Source organism: Filicampus tigris, chromosome 15, assembly GCF_054856515.1.
Source record: "Filicampus tigris isolate MCC_2025a chromosome 15, RoL_Ftig_1.0, whole genome shotgun sequence".
NCBI lineage: Eukaryota > Metazoa > Chordata > Actinopteri > Syngnathiformes > Syngnathidae > Filicampus > Filicampus tigris.
Genome location: NC_141231.1, coordinates 4337161 through 4356031, shown reverse-complemented (window position 1 = coordinate 4356031; position 18871 = coordinate 4337161). Strand labels below are relative to the sequence as shown.

The window sequence follows — 18871 nt, the reverse complement described above, 5'->3', positions numbered from 1 at the left end:
CAAGGCAAAAGACACGCTAGCTTGCATTCTGTTCTTTGTACTTGGTTGGTTCGGAATAGTCTGAGGAGATTTATAGCCTTGCTTCATTATTTCTTCTAGCCATGTTCTATTTGTACCAGAATCCACTGGTTTGAACTGCTGCTGTCTTTTGTGTTGTGATGGTCTCTGCAAAGTGTTCTTTTGTGTTCTTTTTACTGCTTTATATTCCTATTTCCTGAAATATTTGACATGACCTCATTCTCGAGTCTTGAGGAGCAGTCATTGTTTTGGCAGTAAGGCTACTGGTTCAAAGGCAGATAGGAGCCTGTACTGTTGGATCCTGTTTTGGGAGAAGAGCAGCTTGTGGCTTGCTTCAAGTCCCAGCAATTGACTCAGCGCAGGCACTGCATTGAAAAATGTGACATCGTATCGCTATGCTGTTTGTCTTTTTTGTCTTCCCCAGTCCCAAGGATTGATAGGCATCTTCAGTGAAGTAATCGAATAGAACATGCAAGAGATACATCGTCAGACTGACATGTTTGGTGCAGATTTGATGGGGTCTGCCATTTTCAACAGCTTCCTTTCTTACTCTATGTCCAAATGAATCATGAAGATAATTTGCATCCATATATGTATTAAAGAAGAGACCTGTTCAGTAATTTTACATGCATCGGTCAGTGATCAAATAGGACGTACCAACCTGAAATCCAGGGTGGCACAAAGCCGCATTTGATCAATTTTTAAAGCATTTTACTGCTTCGGGAAAACATAGATAATATTTGTAAATAACATTTTTGTTACCGCTCTCTTTGCAATGTTGCTGTTTTGTTATATGGAATAGTTTAATCTCCTCATGCCCTTAAAACAGTTGTATTAAAACAACTATATTCCATGGTTCATAGTTGAAAATGCAGCGACTGTTTTGGATGGTCTGGAACACAGCTTTTGTTTTCTTTCGCTGAATACAATGCAAGGGTTTTCCCTCATTGTTTCAAGTCAAGTGTGATAGTGACGACATATTGCTGTTGTCACTGACTTTCTAGTCATTAAAGTGGTTCTGATTTCTGACCTCATGGTTTTGCAGGAGATTAAACCTAAGAACAGATAATTAGCCATCTAATTGTCAGGGTTAGTGTTACCTCCATCTTGTTTTTGTATACAAAAGCTCCATTGTTTGAAAGTCTTAACTTTTGAAACCTTTATTGTGATGTATCAGAAACGCTAGGAATTCAGAAATCTTCCCCTTCTGATTGTAGTCCTAAAAATGTCATTTTTGGTCTTTGACTAGCATTTGCAACTTCACCAAGGAGCCTTTGTGAAGGTGGGTATTGGCTTCCACGCCCCTACGTTCTCTATCTCGTGGAAAACCGCTGCAATGGCTGCATCGTGGCAGTAAACAATCTAGTTGTGAAATGGCGGAGATCTGCAGACAGGCTTCTCTGCCTCCCTTCCCCCACCCTCCTTCCTGATATAGCAGATGTTCAAAGGTCCGCCACTAGGGGGAGGGAAGAGCACAAAGTCTTTCATAACTGGTTGTCCATGGAAATAATGAACTGAAGGAATGTTTTTCTTTACACACAAATTCAAACCAAGTTCTTTCAGACCATTGACTTGTGCGAATTGCCTCCCTCAGACTAGATGTTCTTTAAGGGACACGCTAAGTCTGGCTCTCAGGCCTGACCTTGCTGCTCTCTGACATGGAAGTTATTCAAACATGGCTCAGAGACTCATTGGAGAATGGTTCTGTAAATGGACCCTGAAGTCTCATATAGTTGTGTTGCACTTTTCAGACAACACGTGTGCCATTCTGATTCTGATACATCTACTGGATGAGCCATGAAATAGAGCTTTCAGTTTTGTCTACTGCAGTTCTCTTGATTGCGGGACTTTTGATTGGGCTTCTCTCGATTAAAAGTAGAAAACATTCAATTTGGTTATCTCATGTTTTTATGTGTAACTGCAGGCTTACTTGTATTGTTTAAGTTAAAGGCAACTTTTCAGGTAAAATCATTCAATTTATGTTTTCATTTGATATGAGAAGTGCTTGTAACGAAGAATAAAAGCATAGAATGTCAAATGTGATAACATCAATGTGGACTACATGTCCCTTTTCTCTTTGGTACTTTTTTCAGCCTATGCTTGATGATCTGTTAAAGGTGAAGTGACACAATTACTATATAATTCTGGTAAAATAATTGTAAAATGGTACAATATTGCCAGTTCTCTGTAGGTTTGTTCCGAAAGCCTCTGTTGTGACAAGAAACTTTTCTGTTTGAAGAGAGCATACACATGTATTCATCAAAATGAAAATGAAGATGAAGCCTCCTGATGTACTTCTGTATAGGACATTAATAGACCTAAACTCCAGTTCTTTGTCTACCACAAATGCAAATCCTAATGCATGTATGAATAATTTTCGAGCTTATTATCTGTCTAATAATGTTAGATTGGCTATGTTGTGAAGCTAATCATTTATAATACAGTGTAGACATAAGCAATCTACCGTTCTCATTTTTGACAGGGGCTGGTATTTGAATTATAATACTTCACATAACCAGTGAAGGTTATCCTGATAAATCTGTTCTTCTTCCATTAGCCCGCTGGTCTTGCCAAAGGAAGTGTTTACAAAGGTGAAGAACCATCTCATAAGGAGGGACTGGACCTGGCAAACAATGGAGGGACAGGTATCATTTGTATATATTCAAACTTAACAGGATTTAAGTTTAATTTGAAACCGAACAGAAACCCCCCCCAAATCGCAAACGAGGGCATCATTTTTAAATGCAATTACAATGTTGTTGTCTTTTTTTTTTTCAAGTCTTTATCTTATAATTTAATAAAATTGTTACTGGTACTCTCGCACTGACCAGACTGCATTGACATTAAATTGGTGACTAATAAAGACTCTGATTCTGTGCTCAGCTGACAGTATCTGTGGTCTGACCCTGGAAGCAATTGTAACAAGGACCACGGGAGATGGTACCATTCTTTTGGGATGGGATAGTGGGCACGCCTCCAACATTGATCTTAAATAGTTGGGGTTTTCCACTCTAACTCAGGCTGGTTTGACCAAGCCTCGTTGCATTAAATTATGAAGCATTCTCGGATGAGGGGCGTAACCTCTTCCAAGACAAACAGCAGGCCAGATGCGATTGATTTAATGCCCTTAGAAAGAAATTACTTGGATGAATGAGATTGAGAGAATAATTATACTCATACCAGACTGTTATGAAGTGTTTTGCATGATGCCATAAAAGATGAAGGAAATTTCTTCAAAAATGAACAATATTGAACATGTTTCTTTTTCCAATCTAATGTACACTTTTGGTTGTGACCCGCAGATAAACACAAAGCGGAATTGGACAGGCTGGCCTCTTCTCCTGTTGCAGAACCAATGCTTAATGGCACAGAATGCGACAACACAAGGCACAACAGCCCGACATACAGTTCTTCAACAGACCACAGCAAGGAGTTAGCGTTGGTAAATGAAAATGGTATGTCGGACATGGAGACGCCACATGGTTCTGTTACTGGGAGCAATGGATTTATTCTCATTAAGCCGCAACAGGAGGACAGCTCTGAAGCCACGCCTGATTTGACAGGTTCCCCCCACAGGACTAACCGGCCACCTTCAAGCACCCCCACAGGGGTACACTTGACCAAAACTCCCCCTTCCACAGCCTCTGGGTCTCCTCAGACTTTAGGTGCACTACGGACTGAGCCTATTACAGGAACTACATCAGGACAGGAGACAATAGACTCTAAAAACGGCACAGCCCCAACTACCACAGCTTCAGCAACCATCATGATACACAGAGCTCGCAAAACCATGTCGAGGCCTGCTGTCACTCTCGAACAAAAGGTAAAAGCTTGTTTTTTCTCTATGAATGCTTTTTTTCCCCTTCAAATTTTCAGTCATATTTCTCGAACCCGACTGATTAAATACTAAGAAAATGTTAATTTTAAAGAGCAACACTCAGGTCAGCAATGTAAGTTGTACAAAGGATTGAAATGGATGTCACTATTTTACACACAACCTAAAGTCACGGTTTGTTTAAATTAAAGCAGAGTTTTTCATGGCTTGGATTGAGGCAGAGGTGGTACCATCCTGACCATGCGCTATGACGCGCGTGTATTGTGTAAATTCATCTGACTCGCTTTCTTTTACAGAGAGCATACTTTTAAGTTAAGCGTTCCTATAAGAATGACTATTATCACGTTAAAGCATTCATTCGTCAAAACTAGAGCCACAAAAGTGTTACTGCAAAATATGGGCGCTCATAAAATAGACCAGCATATGAGCTCACAAGATATGTTAGCTTTGCTGTGTATTTGTGATGGTGTTGCTGTTTTGTTTTTGTTGTTATTTTTATTTTATTTTTTTTTTGGGGGGGGGTTGCCATTGCATTCAACAAAAGCTGTGTTTCAGCATACTGTTGAACTTCAAATTTTTGCAATGCTCAGATTTTTTTTTTCCTCTCGTTTTGAAAGTGGACTTGGGAGGCAACACTCAACATTTCTTTTCCTCGATCTCATTCGCGTCAAAGTGCATGCGTGAGATGCACGTAACTGGTACTTCGCTTGCCGAATATAATCCGTTATATCGCCGCATTCGGACACCCCTTTATCATACGCGCAACAGCCTGCCCATATTTGGAAGTGCTGACGTAGCAGCTGACCAGGAAGTAAAAAGTGAGGCTTTTCCTACTGGTTAAAAAAATGTATATTTCCTTGTTACAAAAGAAAGCCCAGTGGAAATGCTTTCTGACGTCACGACGGAGCGGCCATAAAGTAGAATATGTTTCAATCCGAGGGGATTTGCCGTCCTGGCAGAGCTCCGAGTACGCGCAGCGCCGCCCAGCAGCGCTCCATTCTGTGGTGCAGCCCCTCACCACACACAATGAATGCCGTTGACAACGGTGCACCGCAAGTTCACAGTGAAAAGGGCTTCAAGAGCCTTGCGAGCCGCATGAATGCAGGAAAAACCCTGACAGTGCAGGATAAATCAAACAAATGTTTAAATATGACACATTCAACTACTGGTATCACAAACATACACTTGACAAGGATTAGCATCCTTATAAATTGATTCATTAAATGCATTGCGCCACCCAATGCGTTTTTGGAGTGTTGCTCTGTTCCATGTTCGTCACAAAACCAAAACAAAAAATCAAGGATGCATTTTCTGTATTGATAACATGCGCTTTGCCGTTGACAAAAAAAAATCTTCAAGAAAATCAGTTGTTTAATGAGCAATTTGTGACTTATTTTCAATGCACATGCATTGCCCTTAACGGCTGGCACCAACATCTGGGAACTGGGCTGCTAATTGTCACAGCAATTGCAGGGCTGGAGCTTGTGTGACGAGATAGCTGACTAATCACTGAAATGATCGAAAGTGGTTCACCAGCGTTCACGGCGCTGGTTAAAGCCTTTGATCGCCACAAAGAGTTTCGCAATAGGCGGCTCTTTGGGCCTGTACCGGACATTCGGGTTTGGGTTTTTGTGTGTAGTATTATCAAAAATGTCTTTTTTTTTTTTTTTTTTACTTTATTTATAGCTTAGCACACAGCGCTGCAGTATTTGACATGTCATGATTTCTTCTTCGTAGCTTTTTTCTTATTCATGTATGTCATTACTTGGTTTTCTCCCAGTGTTCAGACTGACACGCCACATTTGAATTAATCACAAACTAAAGAACGAGATGACAAACCTTTGTTAAATGTTAGGTATTCCAAACAAAACTTTTGTTAAATGATAGGTATTCCGAAATGTTACTTGAGGCACCACTGTATTTAATTTAATTCTTTGCACTTCACTGTATTCCTTGAGAAGAAGTAGTACAACAACATATTTTGATTGGGACTTTTTCCCGTCAGTGGATATTCGTGTTTCATTGTATTTATTTCGGTCTGTCGTGGTGAAGAAGGAGCTGAACCGAAAGGCGAAGCTCTCAATTTACTGGTCGATCTGCATTCCTACTCTCACCTATGGTCAGACCGAAAGAATAAGATCTTGGATACAAGCGGCCGAAATGGTTTTTTTTCGCAGGGCGTCCACTGTCCGGGCTCTCCCTTAGAGATAGGGTGAGAAGTTCGGCCATCCGGGAGGGACTTAGAATCGAGCCGCTGCTCCTCCGTGTTGAGAGGAGCCAGTTGAGCCAGGTGGCTCGGGCATCTGATTAGGATGCCTACTGGACACCTCCCTGTTCCGGGCATGTACCACCGGCTGGAGGCCCCGAGGACGACCCAGGACACGCAACGGGGCGGGGGCCGACAATGTTTATGAATAAAGGCGGGGGGTCGCGGCCGGAAGGGTACCCAGGTCAAGGGTGGAGGGTCGCGGCCGGACCGCCAAAAATGGGTCAAGTGCCCAGCTCTGTGTATTTTATGAACACATGTAAAGAAGATAATAGAAAATTGATATTAATTTCATGCAATTTAATAAAAATTTTCCGTTATTCGGATATATAGGGGAACTAAGAGTTATTTTTTTTACAATATATTTACAGTATATTTACAATATGGACCAGGCCAGCCCATAAATAGCGAAAATATGTGTGAAATTGACGCCAATTGAAATGCATTGGGGGTGTGGAAAGGTTGGCGGGTGGGCAAGGGTAGGTTTATAATTTTATGCCTTTTATATCTTTTAAATTAATTGGCAGATAATTGGTAATCTGTATTTTTTATCTGCCAAAAATCGGTATCATCTTAAAAAAAAAGGTCAGTATTCAGGTTAAGGTCAAAATTCCGGTTTCTGAAACACTCTGAATAATCCGTTTACATGAATGAGCAGACAGAGTCCTGCATTTGAATAATCCTATTTCAAATGACGACGCAGGAACTATTTGCGATAGACATCATTTCCGCTTATGACTTTATACCGTCAATAAAACACATTACATTCATGTCACTCACCACAGGAATAAAGCAGTGTACTTCCTTGAGTTGCGCGCCACACGTATGCACTTACACATGTATACATGCTGTGTCATTGTGAGACAAAAAAATAACGTGAACAACATTATTGAGAAAGGAATGTATCAAGTTAGGCTCGCTATTGCAAGGATGCGGCGCAATACAAGTACTTCCTGTACTACAAAGACCAAGATTCCTTGCCCTTGCGGTTGAGCATGCGCAATTTCCCGTGCAATCAGGGTATTGCGATCGGCGTATACGTGCGCACGTATTCGGGTTAGAAAAGGAGTAACCCAGGCAGATATTCAGAATTTTAAAAACCTTTTAAAAACCCGAATACTGCCAATATTCGGGTTTCAAAGGAGTTATTGACTGCATGTAAACATTCATTGCATTGTCAAAGAGAGCCAGCAATTTTCAACACTTTAGATTGGTCAATAATTTATATAAATAACTAATACTAAAAATGGCCAATAGTATTGATTTTAGAAAAAATATGAAATTGACCAAGTTTGGACATAGCATATTTCAATAAATGTCTTGTAAATTTGATACCCAAAAAGAATGCCAACAACCCTACTAGGTTTGAATAGTTAAAGACGAAGTCAACCCCAAAAAACTTTACAAGAATATGTTCTATGCAGGCCCATGAGTCAAAACATGGCATTCTGATTAATTTTGCGTTTGTGAAATATGAGTTAAGCAGTAAAATCCACCCGTTTTCAACAATGTCAGGGGACGCCCATTTTGTCACCTCTGTCGACTGAAAATGACATCACAGGGATCAGGTAACAACCAACCTTGAAAAAACAGGTGAGTAAAAAGGTATTACAAAGTTAAAAAATATATATATTTTAAAGCAGAAGAAGGTCACAAGGCACGGGCCACAAAGTCTTCTTGCATGAGCAGAAATGGTGTAGGTAATATCTACATCAGAGGTCACAAACCTTTTTAAAAATGAGAGCTATCTCTGGGCACTAGTTAATCAGAAGGGTGACCAGTATGACACCCACATCTTAAATAACACATTTGCTCCATTGATTAAAAGAAAAGATGGGCTCTACTGTAATCTAATTTTGAGAACATTTATTGTGCACATCTCAAAACTCAAAATCAAAACTCAGGACTATTGCGAAAACAAATCACAGTGCTACTATGTAGCAGAGTGAGTACCGGTAAATAGTCCATAAGCTTCACCAGCGATGGGTTATTGTGGTTTTCTAAGAATGTTGTATCAGTGATCATTTGAAAATGTAAACAATAGTAGAGATTTCTAGAAATAAACTGTTGCATATTGTTGTTTTTCTGTTTCCATAAATCAGTGCCATTACTAATAACTAGAGCAGTCACTAACAAATCTTTTTAGAATTGATTATCCTATCAATAATTTGATCGATTATTCAGGTAATCGACCTGCCCCCTGTTTCGAGGCCGAAATATTTGTGTCAACCAATTTTGGTGTTCGGATAAGCCGAGTTAGCAAATTTCTCCTCCTTCGAAATCGATGGGCTTCCTTCACTTCATAGTCTAAGGCAGTGATGTCAAACTCATTTTCGTAGTTATGGTTTTCCTTCGGAGGGCCGTTATGACTATCAACCCAAATAAATATATGATCACCTCATATTACATATCGCTGGTTGCAGGCGAAATCCTTGTGCCTCCAAAATCACCACTTTTTAAGAGACCCCAAAAACGGTTCAACCATTAACATTACACGGAAGCCATTTTGACACTCTTAAGTTTGTAAAATTTGTAAAAAATACACTTGTAAAAATAACATACATGGACTGACCAGTAGTATAGATTTGTGACAAAAGATGAAATTTATCAAATTGTAACAGCAGGTTTTGGCTTCTACGCCAGCGATATACACAGCAAGCTGATGAATGATTAGTATTGTCATCAGAGGCCAGTAAAACTATTAAAAATATTATTGTATTTATGTTAAAAGGGGCATTAGTAACAAAAAAAACGGGTTAAAAGTGAAGACAATTTGGAGCTGTAAGCAAAAAAACATGAAGTTGATGCACATAATTGGCTTTCGTGGGCCACATAAAATGATGTGTTGGGTCGGATCTGGCCACCGGGCCTTGAGTTTCACACGTGGTCTAGGTAAAGAGCCCTTGTCCTTATCCAATCAGCTCCACTTAATCGAATAGAGAACGTACTTATTTCCTGGAAATCCAATCCATGATTTCCCTGCAACCTTGCTTGCAGTGGTTACTCATAGAATTATATTTGGCAATGTAAGATGGCCCTACGGCGGCTCAACTTCTCCCTACGGCGAGTAAGCCGCATTGTTATTCCTGTCATACATAAGTCCGTGCCATCACTATACCATTGCTTTCCTTATTACCAATCAGGAATGTTAAAATGTTAAATATGACCCCCACCGATGACTATACCATGACATTTTTTTTGCAGGCCTTATATTCCTTTATATTTTTTTTTTTACCTGAATTTCTTTGTATTTTGTTTTAGATTTGAGCATTCTATCATTTTTCCCTCACATTAAAAAAAAGTTTTTTTTATATACACTAAAAATTTGGTGCTACTGGGAAACAAACACAGTGTATTCACTCTAATTCACTCCAAAACTCAGGCAATGCTGTTGCAACAACTTCCATATTTCAAATCACATTTTGTCTTCCCAGCACTATTCAGGACACTGACAATTTCTGTTTTTGTCACTGACAGCTTCTCAAGAAGGAATTAAGAGAAGCAAAGAATGCCACCCTTGAGACTTTGGTTTCACCGGACACACCGAAACCTTCACAGCAGTGCTCAACAGAGAACCATCTACCTCAGAATCCTTCGGATCTGCCAGCTTCAGCACAAACCGCTCCATCGACTCCACCAGCAACTCCTGTAGTTTCTTCCCCTCCGCTCACGTCAACGCCATCCAAGCTTCTACATGGTCTCACAGGTTCCAGATGCAAATAGCATACACTGCTACACCAGCAAAGATATTTTTTGCGGGTTCTTGGATTTTAAAATAACCAGTCATCTTTGTGTTTATTTGTCTTTTGATGTAGGCTTCTTCACAGGAGGGCTATCTTCCCGTAAGAAGAAGAGAAGGATGGGAATTTACAGCCTGGTTCCCAAGAAGAAACCTAAAATTCTTCGGCAAACAACAATGTTGGAAATGTTTAAGGTGGTACATCCGAATGCCAAGAGCCCCGAGGTACGTGCTCATCACACGTATTAAAGCAAACTTAGAGAGTGTACAGAAATTTGAACAACCTCATCAACAGTCCAAGGCTTGCGACACGACCAAACGCCACTTAGTAACTGTCAGGCAGTGTGCAGGGTTCTGCCACTAGTCCTCACGAGTGGCCAACCATCGGCCACTAGTTTTGCTTCAGTTCAAAACTAGTATGTTATGCGCGTAATGAGAGGCCCTCAAAACATATCTGGTGCTGTCGGCCAATCTCTTCGAATTCCTGGCGGGCATAGCGAATGCTTTCAGAACCAATAGTGTATAAATAAGCAAGGAAATAGACTAAAAACTGTAGCGAAGAGGAGAGCTTGTAAGTTTGTGTGCCGCCATACTTGACCAGCCGGGAGACGCATTCTCTACTGCGTGTCCCGGGTCATCCCGGGCTTCCTTCCGCTGGGATGTGCCCGAAACACCTCATCAGGAAGGCATCCGGAAGGCATCCTAATCAGATGCCCACCACTCAATTTGGCAGCTTGTATCAGTGATCTTTTTCTTTCGGTCACAACTAGGGCCGAGAGATGAATCGTATTTGCAATTTAATCGCGATTTACCAATCGCAAAAGCTGTGATTTAAATGGTCATTGAGACGCACGGCGGAACGAGGCAGAGAGGGGGAGATTGAAACAGAGAAAAAATTGCAATGAGATTATTTTCCAAAATCGGTCAGCCCTAGGTACAACCTCATGACCATAGGTTGAGGGGTAGGGACAGAGTTCTTCTCTCATTCATGAACAAGACCCCAAGATACTTGGATCGATCTGGAGAGGGCACTCCACCATCTTCTACTGAGTACCATGTTCTCAGATTAGTAGGCGCTGATTTTCAGTGGTTGCACTTTTCCCATTGCAGCAAGTTGGTATATGTTCAATGAATTGCCAGGTGTGTGCGTGTGATTTGCAGACATTTTTTTCAACGCAATTGTCCTGTTTAGGCGTGTTGGGCCGCATCGCTAGGTGTGCGGTGGGTCTGAATATGAAAACAACAACATCCCACTTAATATGGTCCCTATTACCGGTATACAATATACTGTGTACCACCTTTTGAAATGCAAAATTTTGCATATTTTATATAAAGTATGTTTTGTTTGTGCCCACTCTTACAAATGATATTTCAGGTAGGGATGCACGATAGCCGTTTTTTTCCCCACTGATACTGATAACCAAGGCCCCATGAGACTTTGTGTGTGAATTACACGTGCCACTTACAGTTTGAACCGGAACCGTTGTTTTTTGTTTGTAACTTGTTGCGTGCATCCACTTTCTATGACACTTACAGACTTAAACAAAGTCTTGTCACAGCTTAAAACAGAAAACATTTCAATTCCGCTTCCTACGAATGTAGCAGGGTACCTACACAGACATAAGTTGGTGTCATTTTGTTAAGAGGTTTGTCTTTGGCAGTTAATATCAATATATGAGTTTTCAGAGCAGGTCGAATAGCCATTTGCAGTTCATTTTAATTTATTATGCAATACTTAGTGACCTTTTTTTTTATCTCGAAAAACTTTGTATGTTAAAACTAAAAATAATACTAAGAGTATTCAAAACTAAATTAGAATGAAGCATTTTTGGAAAAAAAAATAAAGACTAATAAAAATAACTTTCTTTAAGACTAATTTGAAAAAACTAAAGACCAGACGGAATAAAAATGAACTGTAATGAAAAATCCCCAAAACCCTGGTCCAAATACATGTCACATATAAACCGTTGCCTTCCTGGCCATATAATGTTTTTTTTTAATTCATTTTTTTATTATTATTAATATTTAACGTTTTCAAGCTCAATGAACATACCAGTGCTGCCCAAGACTTGTGATAATGATGGGGCTTGTAATGTTTAGAAAAGGAAACAAAAGCTGTTCAACCACTCCTGGAAAACTAAAGCCGTTGTAAGAAATGCCTCAGCTACTTCTGAAGTCGTGCAGAGCCGCACCATATTTACCTGTTACGTCATGCAGCAGAGACTTGGCGCCCTTAAAGTGACAGCAACGGGACCAATGTTGGTGTATTTAAGGCGGGTCTTGTTATCGGTCCAATTTTTGTTGCCATCGGACCGATGAATGTGATGTCATTTTTTTCCCATGTCCGATAGTTATCTGTCAGATAGTTATCGAGCGTCCCTAATTTCGGGTCGTATTTTATATTTCCACATTGTGTTCTGTCTTAACTACTAGACAAATATAAATATAAATGGAGAGAAAATGGATCATGCATCTGAGGAGGAAGAGGAGTCAGATGAGATGGACTCTGAGGAAGAACAACAGCCGCAAGGAGAGGAACTTGGCCCTGATATGTTACAAGCAAGTCCAACATTTGAGTCCATTTCTCAGGTACGGCTTGCCGAGGAAATACTGAATCTCAATGTATAGAACTTGCAAAAGAGCTTTAGTATAGCAATCACTACAGTAGTAGTGTGTGTGAAACGTTTGTGGTTAAACTTGTCATTAGGCGGAGAATGAGCAGGATTCTGAAGAATCTGGAGAAGATGGAGAGGAGGAAGGCACAGAGTCAGACTTGGTAAGACCAAGTAGAAGGCGACAAAATGCTTTTTATCGACAAGATTCAAGCGAAGTTTCTCTTTCTCTGACACCGAAATCGTCTCATCGCCGAACTTCCATTTGCCTCAGAGCACAGAGTCTAGTCTAAAGAAGAAGTTAAAGAGGAAAACTAAAGAAGACAATGCCTGGCTCAGGCCATCGAGGAAGTGCAAGAGGACAGTCATGGTCAAAGGTAAGAACTCTCACCGTGTCCACACCTGTAGGCCTACTTTGTCACCCAGCCAGAGGTGGGTAGTAACGAGTTACATTTACTCCGTTACATTTACTTGAGTAAGTTTTACTGAGATTTTGTACTTCTAGGAGTAGTTTTAAATCACTACACTTTTTACTTTTACTCGAGTAGATTTGTGAAGAAGTAACTGTACTCTTACTCCGCTACATTAGGCAACATGTACGCGTCTATATGCGTCTCTCTCTCTCTCTCCCCCTCTTTTGCTCTCTTCTCTCTCTCTCTCTCTTCTCTCTCTCTCTCTCTCTCTCTCTCTCTCTCTCTCTCTCTCTCTCTCTGAGAAAGGCGCATTTATTTTGTCAGAGACCTGCGACAGGCTCTACCATGTGACTGCGTTTCACCAATCAAACGTAGCCTTATGGCCATATAGCCCTGCAGTCTCGTCACGTGATCATATTCAACTTCAGCTGCGGGAAAGAGTTGTTTTCGAATGAAATGGATCGAAAATGTCACGCAGCCATGCTGACTATGCAGACACAGAAGAGGAAAAATGTTTGTTTCGCGGGAGCTTTGAAATGAGTAACGGCAGTGATATAGGCGATGCGCTTATAGACTTTGAACCAGTAGAACCATTTGAATGTGATATATGTTTGTAGATAATGACAATATCGACGTCCTTGTAACAAAATAGAGGATGGTAATTACCACTCGATTTTTAAAATTAAAAATAGTGCTTCTCTTACACTGACACTTTATTTTTATATCTTCGATTGAAACAGTAAAGATTAATAAATTCGGGCCTGTGTGAAAGCCATATGTCTCTGGTCTCAAAATCTTTTGGAATTAGGTTTCTGTCTGCTACAGGGGCTGAGATATTAATTATTTTGTAGGTGTTGAATGTCTGGGGAAACTTCAGGTCTTCAAGGGTAATTCCAAAGACGACCTTAGGTTTTGGGGAGCTGTTGAGCCAGGCGCAAAAGGCCTTAATGGGTTAATATTCACCCAACTTTGGCCATCTACAGGACAATAACATACACAATTAAATGATTGTTTTTAAGACCTCACAATTCCATTCTCACAATTAAGACAATCTAGTTCACACCACCTGAGTATTGTCTGATTAATGTTATTATTGATACTAAGACTGTAGTTTTCTTCAACCAACTTGTATTTCTCTGCCCAGAACCAGAGTCCATCACTGAGCCTGCAGCTGCATTTATGATGCACACAGAAGACAGAAATGAACACTCCCAGATAACACCACCTGACAAACTGCCACTCCATGAGCCTGATGCCAGTTCAGAAGGCAAAGGTGAGCTCGTAAGAGTCTAGTCTATTTATGTTTGTAATAATTACAAACTACAATGGTCGTACAGTGTGTGCATGTGCACATTTATTATCAGTTTAATGTTGATGTTTTAGCAATACTATATTTATGTCATGTACTTATTCCCTGCATACAAGTTCATAGTTACCAAGCTTTTACCTATGTGGTACTTTCTTCTCATTTCCTTTAGAAATTCCTATGTGCACTTTATACATTAAGTTATTTTGTACAGCGTGTTTGGAAATTATTGGCAGCGCTTCACTTTTTCCACATTTTGTTTATTCTTATTCCAAAATTGAGTACTGTATTTTCCCCCAAGGTTTGACACAGCCTTACAAATGTAATAAAGTAATAAAAAAAACTAAGAACTCTACCTTCTGTAATTATTCTAACATTTACTCGATACATTTTATATGCACCCTTTGCAGCAATTAAAGCCTCAAGTCTTTTTGAATATGATGCCACAAGTTTGCCATTTTCTGACCTCGCCAGATTCAAGTCTTGGCTAAGCCCACCCAAGAATATTGACAGAGTTGTCCTGAAGCCACTCCTTTGATATCTTGGCTGTAGGTTTAGGGTCATTAATTATCCTGCTGAAAGATGAACTATTACCTCAAAATAATTGAATACATTTTGGAATTAGGTTGTAAATAATTACACTTAAAGTAGAATTATTTTCTTTCTAGACGCTCTCTACCTGTTAAGTTTTCAGGTCAAAGGAGACCAGTTTATATGTTTGTTGAAAAAAAAAACCCATGTCAAGTACTGTATTGCAAATGACTTTCGGACTTTGCAGAGACATCAAATTCAACAATGGAGGAGGCCCAGGAGCTGCCACTGTGCAGCTGCCGTATGGAGACCCCCAAGAGTCGAGAGATTCTCATCCTGGCAGACAGGAAATGCATGGCTACAGAGAGTGTTGATGGACAGTTGACCCGGTGCCAGGGTGCTGTCTTGAAACAAGAAATGATGCGTCCCTCCAACTCTGTCCAGCTACTAGTTCTATGTGAGGACCACCGCAACGGCATGGTCAAGCACCAGTGCTGCCCTGGCTGTGGCTTCTTCTGCAGGGCTGTGAGTACACGCCAGTATCATCTATCAATTGGGACACACTGTCAAGAACAACTGCAGATGGTTCCTCAAAGGGAATTTTTTTTTTTTGTCAGTTATTTGCTTTAGCTCAAGACCCAAGTAAAATCATGTGGTCCTTCATTTGGATCCAAATTTTGGCAAAATATTGTCATGTAATCACATGCGATGGGTAAATGACAAAAAGGTCATTAAATCGCACAGTAACCGGTGAACACCTTACCCAGGAAAAAGTTGTTAGTCAAGAAATATTATGCTGACTTCTGATAGGGGAATGTAGCGATGATAATATCCCTCATGAACTGACATATTTTTTTAAGGCTGACATCGCTTTACAACTGTATAGATCTATCACATTATCTGTTCACCATGTACATTACATGCTCCTTGTGATCAGCTCATTTGGTTTTCATTAACAAGGCATTGATTAACTAATAAAGTTGCCAGTGTATATACTCTAATTTTTAGATATATATCTAAATATCTAAAAGTTCATTTCCCGCGTGTAGCTCAAGTGTCTCTGAAATCGTAAGAAAAGAGTTCAACAGAAATACTTCAGAGGTTGCAATTATGCAATTATTATCAAAAAAGAAATGAGTTGAGATGTTTTATCTTTGGCTGCGCAGGGCACATTCATGGAGTGTCAACCAGACAGTAACATCTCACATCGCTTTCACCGTGCCTGTGCCTCGGTGCTGAAAGGTCAAAGCTTCTGCCCCCACTGCGGGGAGGAGGCCAGCAAGGCCAAGGAGGTCACCATCGCCAAGGCTGACACAACCTCCACTGTACCCCCCACACCTGCTTACGGACCAGCTCCGCCCGGAGCCCATGAGGGCCGAGCGGACACCACCACTGGCAGGTAAATGACCTGCGTTACCTTCTAACTGTCGTACCATATGCAGTGGTACCTTGACTTTCCCATGATTGTTTTTTTTTTAATTACCAACCGTCGCGTAGTCATAGTTTTTCTTTTGCAAGCCAAATTTTATATAGTGTATATAGATACACCACCGTTCTATTTAAATGGGGGAAGGGGGGGGGGTGGGATAACAACAATCACTTTCAACTGTTTCTTGCATGGGATAAATAGTCAAATTCACAAATATAAATAGAAGGTCATGGAGGATATTGAACTAACATTGTGGGGAATCAAAGCTTCCCCACAATGTTAGTTGTGGCCACACCCACTCTACAGGCACACAAAACACACGTAGCACATTGTGTCTGTATGTGACATTTGGCTTGATTGCGTTTAATAAGAACTGGTTGTTTAAAATCTCTTTTTTTAATTTTTATTATGTTCTTATATTTATATTGTACAATTGTAGTGCAAGTTTCCTTTATTAAAACATGTAACAAAATGGTAGTGGTTTTGGGGAGGGGGCTGGAAAGGATTTATGGCATCTCAATTCATTTTAATGAGGAAAATTGGCTAGGTGTTGCAATTGAGTTACAGGCCTGGTCACGGAACGAATTAGACACGTGAGTCAAGGTACCACTGTATGCCCAAAATTGTCAGTATTGGTTGTCTTTTGTTTGTTTTTGCTCAGAGTGTGAGGGTAAGCGGCACTGAAAATGCATGAATGGATGGTGTGAATTCAAGACACTGTTGTTTTTATGTCCAGCTCTTTACGCCCGGCTGTGGCTAGTGATGGCAATGGGAGAGCAGATAGCTCGCTTTGTGCTGGTTTGCCACCGGGGCTAGACTCCCTTGCTGTCCCGGGATCCTCCAGCAGCTCAGAACTGCAGGGTGATATGGAAGCAACAGCCCCATCTCCAGTTCTTCCCCGAGAAACTCTTGAAAGCATCCTGGTTGCTCTTGACACAGAGAAGTATGTGTTCATTGCTTTAGTATGAATTTATTCAACATCAAATGCGAGACCCTCCATTTGGAATATTTACTGTATATGTATTTGTTTTGATCAGACCCAAGAAGCTGCGTTTTCACCCAAAGCAACTTTACCTCTCAGCCAAACAGGGAGAGCTTAAGAAGGTTGTGCTCATGCTGGGTGAGTTTGAACCTCTATCTTGTCATTCCGTGATATGTGGATAGCGTCCTTCTACAAAGTACATTCATTGAAATGTTTTAACATGATTCCCATCTTCATGTAATATGCAGTGGACGGCATCGACCCCAACTTTAAGATGGAGTCGCAGAACAAACGCACCCCTCTCCATGCTGCAGCTGAGGGAGGACAAAAGGAAATCTGCCACATGCTTGTGCAAGTAAGAACTTCTAAATAGCATGTATTCCCTATTTATAGGGCTTGCACCCTGCTGACTTCGATGCCTCACCTTTATTACTTTCACCAAAGATTAGATGAGGTTATGTTTCCTCCATCTTGGGTTTTTCTATTTCTTTGTGAACAACCGGCATGCCTACATGTCCTTAAGTATCTACCAGAACTGTTTGGATTACGTCCAATTACCGGTAAATTCAAAAAGTTTTCAAATCCACATCATCAGCCGCTTGAAAATATCTTGTGCTTGTCTAATCTCAACCGATTTGAAAAACAAAATTGATGTGTATGCAGAGTTAGATGATTTAATGTCTAACTGAGTTCCATTCACATAATACTTTTTGCTGTAACAAGTAATCCCATTTAGTATGTCTGGATGCTCATATTTATGGTAAATTTCACAAGATGGAGGTTGTTGATCGTATTCCATTTTCTTGTTTATTTACACTATAATTAATACTAATTAAAAACGAATCAATGTTTCTCCACTTAAAGGCTGGTGCAAACTTGGAAACTTGCGACGAAGATCATCGGACACCGCTGATGGATGCCTGTGAAAACAACCACATTGAGACGGTCATGTACCTGCTGAGAGCTGGAGCCAGCGCCATGCACAAGGTCTGTCGCCTCCACTTGCAAAAGAAGATTGCAGCCCATCTGATCTAGTCTGTCACATTCATATTCATATTTGTTCTTTTGAGCAATTTACACATCGCTGGTCAGGACTAAATTCTCCACTCTACTCAGGATGTTGAAGGGTTCACATGTCTCCACCTAGCGGCCAAGTCTGGTCATTACAGCATTGTTGAGTACCTCCTGTGTACGGGATACGTCAACATAAACTGTCAGGTCAGTAACACTTTGCATGTAACTATGAGATAATTTGGGACTTACTCCAGGAGGATTCCCTGAGTAAACAGCCGACCTAATTTACATTTACACATTTAGAATTCCACTGTCTTTGAATTCACCTGTTACAGAAAGTAATGTATTAACCTCTTACAGGAAGAGATCCACCCTGATACTTGTGCGCTGACTACTGTAGTACTGAATTTAGTGGTTATTTATCTAATACAGTAGTTTTATCTATGGTAATACATCATAATAAAGTGGTCAATATTTGAGTTCCAACATTTAAGAGAGTTGTGTTGTGAAACATAACATGTGCTTTTTTGGTAGCTTTAATGAGGAACATACTTTTCATCATTTATTTATTATTAGAAACAAACCATTTTATTTGCTGTTGAAGCATTCAGAAATGATGGTCTCAAGGCTAATTTAGCTTTTCAATGTTCAGAATGTTTGACTTGCTGCAAGCGAGTGACAGTTTCATTAAAAAAAAAAAATCTTAAATGTTGCAACACTAGCCCC

At 40.3% G+C, this 18871-nt stretch overlaps 1 protein-coding gene across 2 annotated transcripts in view; it reads left to right on the top strand.

Moving 5' to 3' along the window:
* ehmt1b (euchromatic histone-lysine N-methyltransferase 1b) overlaps positions 1-18871 on the top strand; it is a 33401-nt gene that overhangs the window by 6055 nt on the left and 8475 nt on the right. For both annotated transcript variants that reach the window (XM_086053576.1, XM_086053575.1), the window contains exons 2-16: positions 2576-2663; positions 3321-3841; positions 9597-9825; positions 9935-10083; positions 12292-12447; positions 12566-12634; positions 12745-12847; positions 14028-14156; positions 14968-15245; positions 15887-16119; positions 16886-17092; positions 17187-17269; positions 17380-17486; positions 17996-18118; positions 18248-18349. In XM_086053576.1, the coding sequence (XP_085909702.1) occupies positions 2576-2663; positions 3321-3841; positions 9597-9825; positions 9935-10083; positions 12292-12447; positions 12566-12634; positions 12745-12847; positions 14028-14156; positions 14968-15245; positions 15887-16119; positions 16886-17092; positions 17187-17269; positions 17380-17486; positions 17996-18118; positions 18248-18349 (2577 nt within the window). The remainder of the gene's footprint in view (positions 1-2575; positions 2664-3320; positions 3842-9596; positions 9826-9934; positions 10084-12291; positions 12448-12565; positions 12635-12744; positions 12848-14027; positions 14157-14967; positions 15246-15886; positions 16120-16885; positions 17093-17186; positions 17270-17379; positions 17487-17995; positions 18119-18247; positions 18350-18871) is intronic.